Genomic DNA, 20,403 nt, shown 5'->3' with positions numbered 1-20,403 from the left:
TAGCACTGCAATTAATAGACAAATATTAATGAGACTTGATGGAAATATGTAGAACATGAGCACACTCAATCTCTGATAATTTCATCCGTCAATCCTGAATAGGAATTGAGAAAACCATGAAAACCTAAAATATCTAGGAATCGATCTAGCACCCCAATTAATTTAAAAATATTAATAAAACTTAGTGAAAATATGTAGAATATAAAATTAATTAATCTCTGAAAATTTCAGCCCTTTATCTTGAAAAGGAGTTGAGAAAATCACGAAAACGTAAAAATCTAGGAATCTATCTAGCACCCCAAATAACAAACAGACGGACAAAACAATGTATATATTAGATGGGCATATATAGTGGGAATCTTCACTAAAAATTTAAGCTGTGTATCTTGAATAGGATCCGAGAAAATCACGTTTCCCCCAATTCATTAATTACGGACAAACGGACGGACGGACATTGTGTATTATACAGTAGCTTCGCTACTAAAAATAGAATTGGGGGCCAGTATCAATGTCCCCTCCTAATTCTGATTTTAAAACAATTCTATATTAAACTTTAACATTTTTTTTATTTTTGCAAAAGGAATACCTAACTTTTTTTACTTTTCGATTTAAGAATTAAAATATAAAGCTTTGTATTTCACTCTAAATTTCTTTAAATACATACCTAAAATTTTGCTCTCATACTATTATATTTAGTTCAATTCTACTAGATTAACTCTTTTATCTTTAATTACCTCATGCTGGTGAGGCTGCTATCCATGACTTATGTCTGACAGACAAGGATAACTTAGGGGAGCCATTCACTCCATTTTCTGTCCAATCACCTGGAGTACCCAACAGACAACCAACTCTTTGATTGCACGCTCTTCGTCTTGAAGTCCTAACATAGTAACAACTGTGCAATTGCATGGTAACGAGTTGCACCTGTTTTGGGCCAAGGCATTCACCTACTAAGTATATTAATGTCGCTTATCTAATATAGCAGCAGAATGAACCATTTTTAACATCTTTAGCTATTACAGGGTGTTTACAAGATTCAAACTCCTCACTTCCCCGACGGCGAGCGGATGCGCTATGTGTTAAGCCACAGTCACAGGTTCAAGTCTTTATCATAATTGAGTTCAACAGTAAGTTTTAATCAAATTATACATACTTCTAATTTCGTTTTAAAAAATATTTTTTTCGTGGTATAAAGATATCTAAGTTTTTAATTTTATGAAGTTTAAAGCTTTTTTGTGTCTAAATGAAAAATAATGTGTTAGAATTGTTTCATCATTCTGTACAATGTAAATCCATAATGTGTTTGTTGAGTGCCCCTCAGGGTTTAGGGACATACAATCTAATTAAAAGAAAATAATTTTTATTGGTACCTAAAGTTCTGTCAAATATTTTTGGGTACTTTCATTAAAACTTGATTGGCTGTTACAAACGTGAAGTGTCCACACTTTTCAACCAATAATTTGAATACAGAATGAATATTTTCATTTAGAAGATATATAGCAATTTATTCCTATTGCCTTATTCTTAAATATCTGAGTTTTACCTAAATTAATATTAAATCTTAATACCCATTTATTTATTAAGATACTTTTACTTGTCGGAGAAGCCCAACCCGCCCCTCTTAACCTTCCCAACCCTTTTTACACACCCTTTCTGTTTCTTTCTTCCCAGTTTAAAAAAACACAACTCCTTTTGCCCTCTTTAATTCTTCTCAACAATACAAGGAGGCAGATTCTTGAAATAATATGAATATTATTTGTTTTGATTTTGTTCTCATGGGGTTTTTATTATTTTATTGCACGACCTTTACTTTCAAGTTGAAAATGGCATTAAATTCAACATTTCTAACAAAATAAGTTATCTATCAGAAAAATAGAAATATATAGTAATATTTTCAAAGAAAGTATCAATTTCCTATCAGTTCTACAATATTAAAAAATAAGGTATAGCTTAAGAATTTAATAACTGTACTGAACCTAATCTTCATTTAAGAGAAGCTTCATATAGGTCCCGGATTAGTTTCAGGATATTTTATTTTTAGATGTTAGACTGGGGATGGTATTAAGCTTTTTCCCCATCATCGAATTTAATGATAGGGGCGCAGCAACTAAAAGCAAAATCTATTTCTTTAATTCTATTTAACGTTACTTGAAAGAAAGTTTTCTTTGTGTCTTTTGTTTTCAGATATGACAATTATGTATTAAAAAGGTTTTTTGTTCTTAAAAAACATATTTAATAAGGTTAATCATTTTAGAAATTATCATTTAGATGGAATTAAAGTATTTAATATCAAAACAGGAAACCTTATTCTCATTTTAAAAAGGGAGAGGACATTGGGATGTTTATTACACTAGTCCCCATAGTTATAATAATAATGTCTTCTTATTTGGCGAAACAACAATTTTGGGGACTTTAATTTAATTTTTATTGTTTGGTTTAAGAAGTTGAGTGTCCAAGTGTTTCAACAACTAATTGTAATCTACAGTAGGGATAATTTAGTGCATCATCTTTGGTGATTTACTTTAATTTATCGGTCTTGGTCGTATCTATGGGTTTTAAATCTATAATTAAATGAATTTTTCAAAATTTATTTTATTTTTAATTATTTTTAGAATACTGTACCACCATCTCTACAAATAAATAGGCATAGCATTCCAGAGACATCTCCGTTGGCCGCCAAAAGTGCCGCCACACATTCACCAGTCTTCCGAGGCGCAACCACCGGCCTCCGGGAAGTTTGTCAGAGGTTATAACCAGAACCCTCGGACTACATGAAGGCTTGTCTTGATGTCTTGAGTGATAATATTTGATTAGCTCACGGGACTAGAGAGTATTGCATCCAGTCTCAAACATTTCTACAAGAAAATTGCCGTTCAAGAGTTGATCTGTCTTCTGTAGATTGTGTGTTTTAAAATAACTAATGACTTGCTTGTATTTATAATTAATCTTATGAAAACAATAATAAAAATTCAAGCATCATCAATGAACCTTTTAAATGTGAAGTTATGTTGTGATTGAAAAAAATTTTCAAGAGAACTTACTAACAATCATTTGAAGGTAGAGTATTTTTCAAATTTATTTCACATGAAAAGCCAAATCCTAATATAAAAAGTAGCGTGGTTTTTATTTGTCTGTAGCTTAAGATTTCGATAACTATTGATTATTGAACCGATTGAGTTCTCCATTTTATCGAAGCTTCATATGTGCTCCTTGATGGTTTTTGACAATTTAGTTTTAATATCTAAGTTTGGTTTTAGGCTTTTTTCCTAGTGTACTTCAAATACAGAGCTCCTAGATGCTAGAAGCGCAGTCGCTTGTACTAATTTAAATTGTCATTATGTAAAAAAAAAAATGTGTAGCTAAGCATTTGCAGTGAAGAAAAACTATTTTCTTAAAGGAAGCGTGCAAGAAACCGCTCTAACTGCTGAAAAACTACCACAAGTAGACCAAATACCCAAAATTTGGAGCCTTCAGCTTCAATATAAAAAAAGTTATTGGCTTTTTAAATATTTTTCGTAGATGAAAATTCTGTGCTCATGATAAAAATTTCTATATTAGATTACGTCAACTACAAGCACAGGTGATGAATAAACTTATACTTCATACATAAAAATAACATTTTATAATTAACTAGTAATTATAAATTAACAGCTTTTAAATAAAAAATCCTCTGACTAAACACTTAATCACCTATTAAATTAAACTTATAAAAACAAAAATAATTAGGGATAAGCGGATTTAAATGAAAGAAATAAAAGTATTTTTAATTGAATAGAGATCCTTAGGAAAACTAAGTAGATGTAAAACAAATTATCGTTTTCTAATGACCTAGGGGATAAAAACCATTAGTTAAGATTAATTTTTATGAAGGCTTGGCACCTGCGACAAATCTGCAAATTAAACTCGTTCGGGGTGCTTTGTAAAATTTTCCGAACAGAGGATTGCTTTAAATGTATTAGGAACCAGGGATCTAAAGGGATAAGACAATGGCCTATACCTTGATGTACATCTCCAATAAAGGTAAACGAAATTACACTTTCTGTAGATTACAGTTAGTGTTTGAAACGTTGAGACACTCAACTTTATGAACCAACTAATCAAAATTCAATATAAGTCTTCAAAGTTATTAAAATTTTGGGACTAGCGTAATAAACAGCGCAATGTCTACACCCTTTCTGATTAGGACCAAATTAGACATCCATTTAAAAATAAAATTACTTCTATTTGGCAAAAACTTATTTACTTATATAAATCCCATTTTTTTAAAAACTGTACTGTTTAAAAATTTCGTCGCCCGTATCTCGTATGTAACAAAAAATAAACAAGGGTTTTTATCTGCAAATAATAAATCCATTTCAAAGTTTGAAGAAAAATGGAACATCTATATATTATGTCTATTGCATTGTAAAACTCAAATCATACATTTCAAGTGCTTAGTTTTTTTAGATCATCATTGAGACATAGTTATCTACTTAATTATGTAATGATATTCATCTAATCAGAGTAAGAAAATCATCCATGAGCAAAAGCTTTATTAATCATTCATAATCTCTTGGATAAGAAACTTGTACATACTTTATATTCGAACACACTCTGCTTAGACAGATTTTAGGTTATTAACAAACAAAAAACACTCTAAAATTATCTGGTACTTAATCTCAACAAAATAGACATATGATAGACTATTTTTTCAAATCAATCTTTGTTTCGTTTTTGCTTGTTTTTTCAACTGATTACCAAAAAGATAAAAAAAAATTTAACTAGATGTGATTTAAACAGTTTAGAAATCAAAAAGGCATTGTGCATTTTAAAAAAAGAACATTTATAGTTATTTATTGCATCATATTATAGACAGCTTTCCATGGATATTGAAATGAAAAATTATATGATTAAAACAGATTTGGTTAGCCCCTAAGGCCCGAGATAACAAAACTGTTATGAGTTTTATTATAATATTTGTAGAAAATTGTTTGTAATACGGCACTATACACAATTTTTCAGTATAGCTGAGAACCAGTTCTAATTCAGCGGATATTATTCGGATTTGAAGCCAAACTGGAAAAGCAATTTTTTTCCACTTTTTTGTTTAGAACGCGTGTGTGTTGTATGATATCTTTACTTTTATTCTGTAATCTAATTTTGTTCAGTACAAGAATATTTAACTTAATTATACTTGCAAAACTTAACTTTATCTCATAGACAAGGATGACAACATTTATAAGCAGCAAAGCTCATCAGTATGATAAATTCATCTAATTAACAGGATAAATTAGTTATAAAGTACATTTTCATAGGCAATGGGAATCTATACAATAAAAGGATAATGAAAAGAAAACGAAGTAGCGGCTTTTTTCACAGTAGCTCTTCTCCTATTTTTAGCAACCACCACGGGAAAATCATTAACATTTACCTAAAATAACCTATAAAAAGCTACTGTGAAAATACTACGAAACCCGCTACCTACTTTTTCTTTCCATGATCCCAATAAAATTCAGACTTTATTCAGCGGCAGAGAACAATCAAATGAACGAAATGCAAATCTTACGAACAAACAAAAAAAACAATCGATGGACTTAGTTATAAGCTTCGCTAATAAAAAAAAACTAATATATTAAGAATATTTTTTTAGTAAATATTCTTAGAATTAGAGCAAATTGTTTGTTTTGTCTAAAAATATTTTATTATTTATACTCTTTTTTTTTAAATCATTTTTTTGGGGAAGGTTAAGCTTACTCATACACTCCCCAAAAGGGCAGTTCGTTCATCCAGTAAACTTGGAGGGTATAGAGAGGTAGAGTGGATGAGGTATATCGTTATGTTAGCCAGCTACGAGTTTCACTCAATTAGAATACATGAAAATCTGGAGTAACATCCAAGTAACAATATATCTATATGTAACTACTAGCGGCTTCGCCCCTATCCTCTAGGGGCTTTGCCAGATGTAACCACTTATTTCGAACATATTAAAAAAAAATTTATTTTGTTGATGCGAACCATAGTTTTATGGGTTATCCATAACGCTTTCTTTTTAATCTTTTAATAATTTTTTTTGGGGGGGGGAGTTTTAGGTGTCCCACCCCCCAAGAAAATAGCTTAAAACCAACACAGGACCAGTAGAGTAGAGCCCATTCGGTTCAGCGGTTACCAAGATCTTAAGCTTCAGACGGACAGACAGACATCATTCTACTTTTTATTATAGATATTCCAAAATAAGTTTTACAAACACAATTACATATTTATTGGATGAAACGTCAAAAGTTTTGGTTACTTATATTCATTTATAAATAATTCCTATTGACTTCTGAAGAAACAAGGATAATACTGTTCATGGACTTGCCATTTGTATACATAAATCTCGGTATTAAATGATAGTTTTCGTTCGATTATTTGAAAATTGATTGACATACTAAGGTAAAAGTCCTAACACGGTTCCAGGACAAACGCAGGAAGGACAAACACAGGAGTGTCTAAAAAATTAAGTTAATTAAGTATTTATATACATGTTAGGTTAGGTTAAGATATGAATATACAAGTAAGCTCCCTGCAGGGGTTAGGTATTTTTCAAAAACCTTTAAGATAGTTTAAAATATGTTAGGTTAGGTTAAGTGTCCACTCCGACGTCTGTAAAAAAATTATGAAAAAATGGTTGCAAACTAACGAACAGTAAAAAAACATCAAGATGTCTTTTAACATAGATGTTTAGAATCTTTTTAAGGATAAAATTAATTTTGAATTTTTTCACATTTAATTGTAAAATATGAATTTCAAAATTTAAAATTTAAATTATCATAATTAATAAAAATTTTGATAGTAACTATTACTGATTAATACAAATTAGAAACAATGAAATTACAAATAAAGTTTAAATTTAAAAATGATCTTATAATCAAATTTAAATTCTACAAAAGCAGTTAATGAGATGACTGGTTTCTCATTTATTTCTAAATTATAGTTAAAAATCAAACGCTATTATAAAGTCAAACTACATGACTTCACATGAAAGGCCAGGAGACAGATCCCCTATTAGGACCAAAAATGTCAGTGAATGGACAATCCGACCAGTATATTGGTAAGAAAGTGTACACATTTTGGTATAAAAATGCTGTTTTTCTTTGCATTTAATCAATAAAATAAGTCAGCTATAAACAGTTGAATTTCTTAGTAGAAAGCTTTTATTTAAGAAATTCTACTTTCCAAAGATTTCATCGCAGATGTAGAATATACATAAATATTATGACAAGGGGAAAATTGTCATAAATTTAGGTTGCTAACATTGACATCACTTATTGGTCAGTTCGTTTATCCAGTAGGAGGGGAGGGGATCGGGTAAAGCGGGTGGAAGGAGAGAATCGTTATTTTAGCCAGCCTCAAGTTTTACTTTATTAGAGTACATGACAATCTGGTGTGAGATAAATCCAATTATGTTTCATCTTACTTAAATTGATAACTAAACAAAAAAGCAAAAATCTTTGTCTGCCAGAAATTCTTTACTAACATAGACGAATTTTTGTGTTTGATTAATTATCTAGGGTTATAAGTCTATTGTATATTTGGTACTATTTAAATAGAAAACAAGGATGACCAACATCCATAAAAGCGAAGCTCTGAAACGGTAGGACAAACGAACATTTATACTTGTAGTGTGTCAGAACTGAAAAATCAGAACATAAATGTATAAATGTCAAATCAAAATTTTAATTAAATTTGTTGAAAAAAATGCTTAAATACAGGATAATGTTTAAGAACATACTTAAGTTTTTAAGACTTGATTATAGAAATGCTTTGCTAATAACATTGTACTTTGTTGTCCTAGGAATCAGTATTCCAAAAATCAAAACAATCGGATAATTTTTTCACATACAAATTTGTTTTTTAAAAAGTTAAAAATCAACATGTTTAAAATGGACATACGGACATTCTGGTAACGCTTAAAGAGTTGCTATGCTTTCTAAATCGTACCTAACTACTTTAGGAATCACAATGCAAAGTTTGAAATTGATAGGACAATTCTAACATCCCTAAATTAACAGAAAAAGCTATCCGTTACAGATGTACGGACAGACGGACCGACCCTAATTATAGAAAAGCTTCGCTTTTAAAAACGATATCTAAATAATTCGATTTAAAAGATATAAATATATGAAAAAATAGCTCTTTATATAAGAGATATATAAAATAAAGTCCCCTGTTTCCTTGATAACAAAAACAATTTGCAATATGGCGTTTGACATATATTTCAAAACTCAAACTAAAGTCAAATTTATTGTATGATAAAAGTAGAATATGGAAAACTTGTAAAAATTAATTTAAAAGTTTAAACTATAAACATCTAATTCTAGCCACATTAGGAACAATTTAGACCTATTTAGGCATAAAGTAAAATTGTTTGTGAACTTTTAAAAGCAATTTTGAAATACAATCCTTACAGTTTTATGTCTTGACTCACATACAAATATACACACCCACACACACACACACACACTAGCACACACACGCATACACACACTGTTTCTCAGTTATGAATATTTTAGATATTACATTAGTAGGAAAAATACATACGTGTATGCAAGGACAGACATAGAAATTTAGATATTTTGAATTATTTTATGTAGGTATGATATCCAACAGTTATCGAAATATAAAGCAACAGACGAAAAAAACTTACTACTTTATATAATTCGATATTGTATGCTTATGTAAAGTTCAATTAGTTTTTTTGTTTACAAGGCAATAATTTTGAAATTTTCAATAAGTGCGAAATTATTTTTTTCTATATTCATCAGATTGAGATTATCTATAATCTTATGAACCATGTTGTAGGTACGGAAAGTGTCATGTGTGACGTCATAAAAATATGTCCAAATCCATCTCATTATTAGGGTTTTTTTCCCACTTCTAATCCTTCCTTTTTGGGTGTATTTTTATGACGGCAATCTTTCCGCATTTCCCCCATGCTTTCAAAATTTAGATTACTTATTACTTTTGCTGTGTATGTATGAATGTTTGACAGTCATAAATAATGGATAAATGTTACTAAAAATATTTCCAACCTGCAAGCTAATGCACTTGAACTGCAGCTCCTATATGTCCCACTTTGTCATATACTAGCGGCTACAACCTTATAAGACTCTAGGGGCACTCAAGGTAAGGGGGAGGAAGGTGACTCCCCTAATTTTCAACTTGAGTTTTAAAAAGGAAGAGTAAATTTTTTTTTTGGTGAGTGGTCTTGGTTATTTTTTTCTAGGGGTAATTTCTCTTGGGTGGGTTTAAATAACCTCCCTTGGAAAAATTATAAACCTTCCTTAGACCAATAAGAAGCTTCTCTGTAAAGTAGAACCATATAGGTTAAGCGGTTAGCGGGATTCTTTGCTACAGCTGAAAAAACCTTACTACTTTATGTAATAGGATTGGATAGAATAAATACAGAATAGATAAATGATAGATTACAGTTGTTTTATAATTTCAAAATCAGATAATTTTTAATTCATTATTGTAATAACAAATAGTTTTTTTAAAAGTTAGTGGATTTTCTTGTAATATTATTGGTTTCATATGGGGGAGGTTGATTTTTTCTAGTCCCAATTGTCGAGGAAGGGGTGACTTACCCCCCTCTCTGAATATCCTAAAAATTGTAGAATGGTTGGACTAGCCGTTTGAAACATCTTAGCATACAGACAGAATAAAATATTCGTCTTAAACATAGCTTTGACCCTTTTTTGACTTCCTACATCTCTTTATTTGGCAACCTTTGTTTTAAGGTCCTTTTATACATTAACACTTAAAAAGGGTGAACTTTTTTGAGCTAATTGAACCAATTCTCAAGAAAGTTTTTTATTCATTTTTTTAAATTAAAATCTAAGAATATGTGTCTGTCAGTCCGTCTGAATCTCACTAACGCCAGGCTTAGTTTTCCTGGGAGTATAAATGCTGGGTTTTTCACTGGTTTAAGAATATTTCCTTGGTGAAATAGACCGCCCCTCCCCCTTTACCGAATAGAAAAAAATAACCCGCAAACAAAAAAATTGCAGCCCATGCTACCCTCTAGAGGCTAGTGGCAATGCCACTTATAAATGAAAAATCTTCTAAAATTTGATAAAAATATCTAATCATCTTGTAAAAAGAATATCATTATATTTCTGAAGATTGCGAAAGCATGAAACTTTAAGTTAAAGATATAAATGGAAGTGAAAAACGTTGTTTTACATTATAAAATACATGATAAACTGTATATTTTAGATGATTCATATATCCGTATTGGTGATGGGCCTACAGTGTCTCAATGTTCTGGGTGTAGATGATCATGAAACAAGCAGAAGAGGTAGGCATATAAACATTTCTCGGACCATGGAAAGAAAACTAAGTAGCGGGTGTCGTCGTATTTTCACAATAGCTTTTTATATTTTATTTCAGGTTAGGCTAGGTAAATGTTAATGATTGCCCCGTAGGGTTTGGAAATTGGAGAAAAGCTCTTTTGAAAATGCGACGAACCCCGCTACACCCGCTACTTCGTTTTCTTTCCATGATCCCATTTCTCTTGTAGGTCAACTACTACATAACTAGCGTATGTCCATTGTACGATATATCACTTGCCTTTTCAGTCCCTTTGTTTAACTTTCCTTGATATTTTTCCAAATATATTTTTATTTATCGTTGGTTCGCGAGTTATGGATGTTTTCATCCTTGCTCTAATTCATCTTTGCTGTATTATTAAAAAGTTATGTAGTTTTATAAGTTTGTCTATCAGTGAAGCTACTCTACAAATCATTGGTGAAGTGTTGGTCACTCCACCCGTCTGTAATTGTCTTAACATAACTCATTGTTGATCTAAAAAGTTAAGTTAAATGGGACAGTTTTATTCATATTAATGATATGCATTCAAATTCTTTTCTCTTAAATATATTTTATTTGTTTGCAAATAAAAAGTTAATCTTATCTATGGGCTTAAAATTGTAAGGGGTAGAAAAGCCTCAAACCATCAAATGATCTATGTGAAGCTTACCTAAATCAGAAAACCCAATCGGTTCAGTAGTAAATGAGATCTTAAGCTTTAGACAAAAAATCTTATTACTTTTTGAAATAGGATTAATGGTTTTTTACTTCCTTATAGAAAAAGAATTAATTTGAATTTGGTTTTCAACAAATTATATTTATGTTTGTTTATACTATACATATCTGAACATATTTTGTCTATGAACAGATATAATAAAAAGAATAATAAGCAAAACAAACAAATAATAATCAAACAACATACCTACATTTATATTTTGATGTAGGATATATTGTTGAAGAGTATAATATATGTATGTATTTAGCAGGTGTATGAGTTCCCATATCACCATATAAGATTCAATTAGATGGGGCGCTGTATACTCAATAAATCCCAGGGTTTCCGGCAAAGTGGTTAAACTAGATCAAGGCATCTCTCCCCCCCCCCCACCCTCCCCCATATCCCCCATCTTTCTATTTTACTCTGCCACCCTCTCTCCTGTATTATACACCTAAAATCTTATTTCTCTAATAAGATATTAGAATGCTGGGAGCTTTATGTTTTCTGCAAAGATTTAGGGTTGACCAAAGTGCATTTAGAAATAAATTGTTTTTCAAAGTTGAGCCGGGCTTTCTCATTATGCCTTCACCATAAGGGTGTGAAATAAGTTTTTAGGAGTTTTGTGGGTGTTGGGTGGGTGTGGGTGTTTGTGTGGTTTCAGCGTGGGAGTTTGTCTACTTAAACAACTAAGATCCAATTTTCACACGAGATCTTATTTTTTTTTTTAGTAGCGAAGCTACTCTATAATTCACTTTGTCCGTCCGTCAGTCAGTCCGTAACGCTATGGGGGAAATGGGATTTACTCAGCTCCTATAAAAGATAGAATACTGAAATTTTTTGACAACATTCCCATTATTAAGGAGCACAATTGACTAAAAAACATCATTTGCGGTCGGACCGATTTTTAGCAGGTTTTAGGCTATTTTTATATTTTTCACATGTTTCTCCATATCTTCAGTGTTTATGGTCCGATTTTCAAAATCTTTTCAGTTACAGATATCAAAATTAAATTTCCTGTCGTTTAAAGAAACAATCATGAAGGCCAGACTGCCTTTTTAGCAGGTTTTAGGCTATTTTTATATTTTTCACATTTTTCTCCATATCTTCAGTGTATGGTCCGATTTTCAAAATTTTTTCAGTTATAGATATCAAAATTAAATTTCCCGTCTTTTAAAGATGACAACCATGACGGTCAGACTGCCTTTTCAGCAGGTTTTTGGCTGTTTTTTTATATTTTTAACATTTTTCTCCATATCTTCAGTGTTTATAGTCCGATTTTCAAAATTTTTTCAGTTGTAGATATCAAAATTAAATTTCCCGTCTTTAAAGGAAATAACCATGACGGCCAGACTGCCTTTTTGGCAGGTTTTAGGCTATTTATAAATATATTTAACACTTTTTTCCATATCTTCAGTGTATATGGTCCGATTTTCCAAATTAAGGATTTAAAAATTAAATTTTTTGTCGTTTTAAGAAAACAACCATGGCGGCCAAACTGCCTTTTATCAGGTTTTTGGCTATTTTTATATGTTTTACATATTTCCCAATATCTTTGTTTATTTTGATCCAATTTTCAAACTTTTATGGGATATCTGTATCAAAATAATTTTTCCCATTGTTATGAGCATCTTTAATATAATTTACTTTGACCATCGTCATCATACAAAATAAAACAAGGTTTCATATTTATTTTATCCAATAAATCTATTCTTGATTTTAGTAAAAACCTTTTAAATCTACCTGTACGTATTCCCATCTACGATTTTTTGTGCTTCGCTACTTATGGATGTTGTCATCCTTGTTTTTAGTAAAATAAGGGCTTTTGATGGTTAAAGAGAACTTATATTTTTATCCTATTATATAAAGTGTAAAGGTTTTTTTGTCTGAAGCAAAAGATCTCATAGAATGCTGGTTCGAATTTGTTGTTCCTTTATAGGGAATTAAGTAATAAGGTTTTTGTATTAAGATATCTCAGAAAGTGCTGGTTTTACTTTATATTAAAGCTTAAAAATGTCTAAGGGTTGTTTTAAGCTAATTCCTTAGATCCCTACGCCCTCAAATATAGGTTAGGGACTAGGCAAATAGTATTTTACAAAACAATAAAAATGTTACTTTTTACCAAAGGCATGATTCAGGAAACATTTTCATCAATAAGCTTTTCTTTGTTTGCCAGAAATTTAAATTCAATTGTTGATTTTTATGTAAATATTTTACATACATTACAAGATTCAAATTAAGAATAAATGTTTCTTTTTTCCTCCATCTTTGATTTTTTTCTGTAAGAATACTTGTTTAAAAACTGTTGTATTTAATCCTTAGTATCCAATATCCCAATGTAATTATATGCATCACAAGTATAATCAGGGAGGCAGTTGACATTGGGCTGTTTATTACACCAGTCCCCAAAGTTTTACATAACGTTTTCTTATTCATTGGCTGAACAACTTATTGGTTTTTACAAGGAACTTTTTATTGAAATTTAATTGGTTGTTTCATTAAGTTGAGTGTCCAAACGTTTCAACAACTAATTGTAATCTTCAGAAGTCGTAATTTTGTGTATCATATTTGGGGGTGTACATTGATTAATCGGCCATTGTCTTAATCCTTTAGATCACTGATACTAAACTATGCACAGTGGGCCGAACTCTAAAAAAATCGGGCAACACAAAAATATCTTTGGGAGGGTGGTTTTGTCCCCTTTACCTAAGCTCTCCCAAATACCCCAAGTTACCCCTGGTATAGATAAATTCCTCCCCCTCCCCCAAAATCTCTAAAAATTTCTATATGTTTTTCTAACGGTTTGGATTAATCATGTTTTACCAGTTTTTACAGTCTTTTTGCACCATTGTGCACTCCATAAATTATACAATCTGATACAAGTAAATTAAACATTTGGAATTTTGGAGAAAACCTTTTTTTGAAGATCGCAAATCTAGTATACTAGTTGATGCGCTCCTATCCTAGTGGAGGGAGTTCTAATCCTCCCCAAAACATTTATACAGCTTTCCTGAAAAAAACATTCGGACCAGCAATTCCCGAGATAAAAAATCTTAATCATCCTTTGTCTGAATCTTAAGTTTTCAATTATTAATGAACCTATTAAGTTCTCCTTTTAAAGGAAGCCTGCCATAGGTCCAATCATAGCTTAAGGCTATTTTGATTTTATATTTAAGTTGTATGATGGTTTTAGGCTATGTTCTTACATTCTTACTATTAGAAAACTGAGCCCCTACATTTTTGGGGCCCAACCGCTAGTATTATATAAAGAAGTAAGTTTTTTTGTCTTTCAGTTAAGATCTCGCTAACAACTGAACTGATTTAGTTCTCCATTTTTGATAGATAATAGGATGGAATTAGGCTATTTCATATATAGATTAAATTCTTGGGATGGTTTTAGACTGTTTTTTAGACTTCGGATAAAGAACCCCTAGAGGTTAGTGGCAAATGCGCTAGGATTGCTGTAAATTAAAAATTTGTAATCATATAATCATAAGACTTTTATTGATCGTTTAGGTATTGTGCAAAACACGGCAGACAAATATGAATATGAGCCCTACCAGTCAGGACACACGGACACAAGGTAATATATATACCCACTTAACATTGATCGTTTAGGTCGGGTGCGACACACGGATTCTATTCATGAATTTGAACCCTATCCTGAGACAGATGCTAGGTAAGTTGTTATATTCCCGCAGGGCGAGCATTTGACCTGGGACTTTCAAACCATCCACATCCTATTATCCCTTTATATACAGTAGTAAGGTTTTTTTTGTATGAAGCTAAAGGTCTCGGCAAATACTGGTCAGAATTACTTGTACTCTTCGGGGATACCAAAGCATATCCTGGGGTGGTTTTAGGCTATTTTTCTTACCTTCCTGTTTTCCCATAGGAGGTAGTTGCGCAGGCACTAGTAAATATGTATAAATATATTGGAATTAAAAACTCGGGAATACTTTCCAATATTTATTTATTTTTAAAATCATATTTCTGATGTAAAAGTAACGATTTAATAGTTTAATAGTCTGTAAATTTGTTTTATTGGGGGGTAATCATCCTTGAAAAAACATGTTATAATTATTTGTTTTAATTTCCAATATTTTTTTGGGTGCTTTGACCGTTTTGGTGTGTTATTTTTCCATATGCCCTTTTTTAATTTAATCCCTTATAAAAGACTAGCGACTTCACCTACTAAAGGCCTCTAAGGGGCACTTGAGATGTGGGAGAGGGTTGAATTCAAAGACTCAATCTTTTATTTCAGCTTTAAAAAGAAAATGTTTTAAAAGATAATTTTGGGGGATTTATCTTTTTCCAAGTGCGATTTCTCTTGGGAGGGTGGTAATACCCTCCCCTAAAATAGTTGAAAACCTTCCAAAAACCAATGAGAAGCTACATTGTAAAGAAAAACTATATCGGTTCACCGGTTAGCGAGATTCCTCGGTACAGACACACACAGAGATCCTGTTACTTTAAAAAGGATGAAAATGTTCACATCTACAATCTATTGCTGTGGTCAAAGATTAAATTGACAAGGTTAGATCGACATGTGAGTATTGGAAAAAGAGTAATCAATTAGGATCTCAAATTAGTTTTTTCTTATTCATTCCAATGCCATGTGAATACATATAGAATGTCTAGATAACTAATCACTAAATTTGGCCTAAAGAAATACAGTGAAAGCTTTGCTTGAGGAAATTATTCTCATCAAAATAAATTGTTGCTTGTATAATTGGATTTCAGAATATGTGACAAAATATAAACAAAAATCTTTTGTTACTAGAAATTCCTTTTTAAGTTAGACGGATTATTGTGTCTGATCTTTATTAATACCTCTATTGCATAGTGAATGGAAATGTATAGACATCAATTTACAAGAGGTTAAGAGTCTTAATGAGTTTTTAAAAGGGGGGGGGGGACACTACTTCTTTTTTTAATGAGAGTGCTATGTCCTTTGACTTTAATTTTCTTTCTAGGGGAGATTTCTCTTGGGAGGGTGGTGGGACCTCCCCCAATATAGCTAAAAACCTTTCTAGTACCATTGAGAAGCTACGTTGAAAAGGAGAAACATATAGGTTCGACTGTAGGCGGGATCCATCAGTACAGACAGACACACACTAAGATATTCTATTACTTTATTATTAGGATATATGATAAAAATACTTTTAATATTCAAAAAAAAATTAGCTTATTGCCTCTAAAAATCTTTATTTTTATTTTAAAAATTAGCTACTTTGATTAATAAAATTATGATTAGACTTTTTTCATCTAGAATAGTCATAAAAGTTATCTTCTAAAGATTCTTAAAAAATAGAATCAAAAGATATGAAGTTACTGTATATAATACATATTTTGTGTTTTCATATAAGATAAACCATATAATCCCCAACATAATTGATTTATACGCAAAGATTTCTCAGACACAGACAAATAATTTTATGGAGTGGAATACATTATAATTCATATTTTACCTGTAATAAAAGAAAACTTTTGATTCATTTTTCCGATACATTAATGTTAAGTCTATAAACTTTTAATGTTACTTTTTTGCGGTTACAAAAAATATGGAACTTTTATATCCGGTATTTTTCCATTATCTCAGATTCTGTAGATTGAAATTAGTGATTGAAACGTTCGAATGTGGTAGTCCAACAGACTGTCGCTTCCTAGAGAAGCTTTGCTCCCAGCCAATTGTAGATAAGATATCAGGTGTTCTAATCCCCTCACAACGATTCCTCAGCCAGCCATCCATTGTTTGACCGGCGGAGAACGCGGTCACCCTGCCAGCAAATAGCAGAGGGAAGGGATTGCCCCTCCCCCTCCCCTTTTCCAGCAGACCTACCTACCCTTTCTCAGGGGACACCAGCCTTACCCCCTCAATGGACCTACCCTTCTTTTCCTCACCTGGACAATGCTTCCCCATCATCTCCATCCCTTTTTTACTGCCTACCCAATATCTATAATCTTGTGTATATAAACCATGATTTTGTAATATAACATTAGTTCTGAATAAATCTTCAATCTGTAACCATTTGAAGTATCTTGTTGGATAGAATCACTAGGCTAGGGACTCTTTCGCCGGACTTCGCCAAATAGGGCTTGCAACGCTTCACCCCTATTACACGAACACACAACTAAATAAATTAATTAATCAAAGTTCACTAAAGTCCCCAAAGTTGTTAAGCCAACGAATAAGAAAACGCTATCAACAAACTTTAGGGACTAGTGTAATAAACAGCTTATTATCCTTTCTCTCTCTGCATTATCTACCTTGTTCTTCTTTTTTAGGATTTAGTCCCTTTCGTGGCAACGCCCCTTAAGGAGCGATTATTCATATTTTCACAGTTGCTTTTTTCCTATTTCTAGCCCCTGCGGGGTTGTTCTAACCCTGCGGGGCAATCACCTAACCCAATATAACTAAAATAACCTAATAAATGCCATTTTAAAAATACGACGAATCGCCCCTTAAGGTGCGTTGTCACGAAAGGGAGTATACCCAATTTTTAATAAAGTGTCATTTATGACTGGGGATCTGTTGAAAAAAAGAAAAAAGCAGCTACCTTAGTCCAATTCTAATACAACTGTGGGTTATTAGTCCCCTAGTTTTTTTTGGAAGGGGAAGGTCTAAATATTTCAAGTTATTAAGAAAAAAAAATTCCTTACCTTTATAAAAAAAAATCTATCATATTGATGGTAAATGAAAGACATAACATACTCGAATATTCCAACACAAACATGAGCAACTACTTTCAAGGATGCGGGGTTTCTAATCAACTGTTCCCATTCAAAAGACAACTAATATATTTATAGACTTATTGTAAAAATTGAGATAATTTTTTAAGTTGTATAGTTGAAGTTACTTAGACTTTAAGAATAAATATTTACTTTTATTTTACCGCAATTGAAAATTATAACCTAGAAATTAAACCTGTCTAATTCTGCCATAAAAGTTTTATTTCATTCTTTCGTTGTGTAAAAACCACCAATATTTCTAATCCACAAAAAGCGATCATGCAGGGTGTACAATCAATTTATCGTCCATAGTCTTATCCATTAAGATCTCACGAAAAGTGTTTTAAAGCTGTGGTTGAGATCCAAACACTGGAAAAAGAATATGAAGGGAGGTTAAAGTAGTATGTTGAATCAGATATCAATAACAAATACGTGAATTTTTATTTTTTTCATGGATTAATAAAGTATCTTCAATGTATAATCAAAGCTACTCTTTAACTTACGTTGCATGTACCTACGTAAGTCCATAAAACTACGGGGAAATATTGCTATATCAATAAAATTTTCAAACGATTTTTCTTTTATGAACTGCTTATTTAACTTTATCGATCAATATATCCTAAATATTATGTTAACAATTTTATCTTAATATCTAAATGTGATTTTCTCGGCTGCTTTAAGTGATAGGCTTTCTTTTTAAATTTTTACATTACCAATAACCAAAATTGCAAATTTCATCGAAAATTGCTCATTGGCATAGGAAATATGCACAAAAATTTTAAGCCGTCAATCTTAAATAGAAGGCAAGATTCATGTTTACCCCTTGCAGTATCTAAAGAACAGACGGACGGATATTTCAAAATATAGAGTAGCTTCGCTACTAAATATACAAATAATATTCTTTTATGATTTAGAGAAAACACGCGAGTTCCATTTTCCAAAGATGTTGATAACAATATCAGATCATTTGCGGGTCCCACCTTCAGGTAAAGTTTGGTCAAATCAGAAACTAGGGATGGATCATCTATACAAAACCTGTTTTACCCCAAATTAAAGCCAATTTTTTCACTTTAGTCTCAATATTATAGTTCAATATTTATTATTGCAAACATGATTTTTGGTGTTATAATTTATCTACTAGCGGCTACGCCCCTAGATGTCTCTAGGATATGTAAAAAAATGGGGGGGGGGGATTTTTTTATTTCCTTGGTAACTTATTACTTGTATACATATTTTGTGGGTTAAAGGACTGTGAGTTATTAGTTGATAAAATTATCTCCTACTTATTATTTATTGACCAATTATTTGTATCTAAAGGAATAAGGCAATAGCCGATAAATTGATCTACATCCCCAATGTTGATACACAAAATTTTCCCTTATGTAGATTACAGTTAGTGGTTCTGGTTAAAATGTTTGGACACTGAACATAATGAACCAGACAATCAAAATTCAATAAAAGTACCCAAAGTTGGGAAACGTATTATAAAACATTGGGGACTATTGTAATAAACAGCCCAATGTACCATCCCTCCATGTTTAACAGCAGTATCTGTTAATTTAACCTGCTATACTTGTTTTTAGGGACACGATAGAAAATGTGACAGTAAATGTTGGGAGGGAAGCAGTTCTATCCTGTCATGTGGAAAATCTGGGACAATACAAGGTAAAAATCAGCTTTTAGTGCCTAATAAGAACGACCAATGATATGCCAGTATATATTGTCATTGACCAATGGTAAAATGTTTACTGGCCTATCATTGGTCATTTGTATTGTATGACGTCATTTTTTATAGGCACTATAAGCTACTGCTTTTAAACAATTGAATAAAACATTTATTTATTTGAGTCATAATGAAATACTGCTTTTAATATGAGTTGGTTATCTGTTCTTAGTTGAGGTAATGTTAATGTAATTTTGTTTTGTTTTTACCCGTGGATTTAACATTATCAATGTTTTTTGTTAGTAGTAGAAACATTATCATTTTTAAAGCACTAGAAAGTATTAGCGATTCCTATGAAGATTAGGTTTTTAATATTTTTTTATTGTTTTTATATTTTAATGTTTGTTTTAAATCTTCGAACAAAAATTTTAAAAATCTTCGAATTTATTTTCAATGTTTTTTTTATATTTTTCTCAATGTTTTTGAAATAAATAAAATCTATTAATTTACTAAAATCCTCATACATATATTTTTGAAAAGGCATAAATAAAGATGAATCTTTAATCCTCAAGCCTAAAGTTAAAATTGACTTTATTTGAAAAGCAACACTTTTTTACATTTTGTCCATCCCTAGGTTGGTTGGTTGAAAGCCCGGGACCAAACAATTTTGGCACTACATAAAAGAGTTATTACACAGAACACAAGAATCCAAGTCAGTCATGAAGAAAACCAGGTAAATAATATTATTCATACATTAATATTGATGCACATGATATGATAAGTGTTTTTTATAAAAACAGATTTTCTGTAAAACCGGCCATCCCTAGACGTAAAATCAAAATTCATGTTGCTTAAAACAATCACGAAATTAGTGGTTACCGGGATATTGACTAACAAACAAGAAAACTTTTAGGGATTGATGCATATCCTAAGTTATAATACACAAAATTACCTCTTGTGTAGA

At 31.3% G+C, this 20,403-nt stretch overlaps 1 protein-coding gene across 2 annotated transcripts in view; it reads left to right on the top strand.

Moving 5' to 3' along the window:
* The first annotated feature begins 2,770 nt into the window (after positions 1–2,770).
* LOC145308269 (lachesin-like) overlaps positions 2,771–20,403 on the top strand; it is a 33,029-nt gene continuing 15,396 nt past the window's right edge. For both annotated transcript variants that reach the window (XM_080150255.1, XM_080150254.1), the window contains exons 1-6: positions 2,771–3,057; positions 10,237–10,318; positions 14,561–14,627; positions 18,691–18,762; positions 19,360–19,441; positions 20,074–20,172. In XM_080150255.1, the coding sequence (XP_080006381.1) occupies positions 10,237–10,318; positions 14,561–14,627; positions 18,691–18,762; positions 19,360–19,441; positions 20,074–20,172 (402 nt within the window). In that variant the 5' untranslated portion in view covers positions 2,771–3,057. The remainder of the gene's footprint in view (positions 3,058–10,236; positions 10,319–14,560; positions 14,628–18,690; positions 18,763–19,359; positions 19,442–20,073; positions 20,173–20,403) is intronic.

The sequence above is a fragment of the Acartia tonsa genome, chromosome 2, assembly GCF_053477335.1.
Source record: "Acartia tonsa isolate MP-2025a chromosome 2, ASM5347733v1, whole genome shotgun sequence".
NCBI classification, from domain to species: Eukaryota; Metazoa; Arthropoda; class Copepoda; order Calanoida; family Acartiidae; genus Acartia; species Acartia tonsa.
Note: the sequence above shows the minus strand (reverse complement) of the source record. Positions and strands in the feature narration are given on the sequence as shown.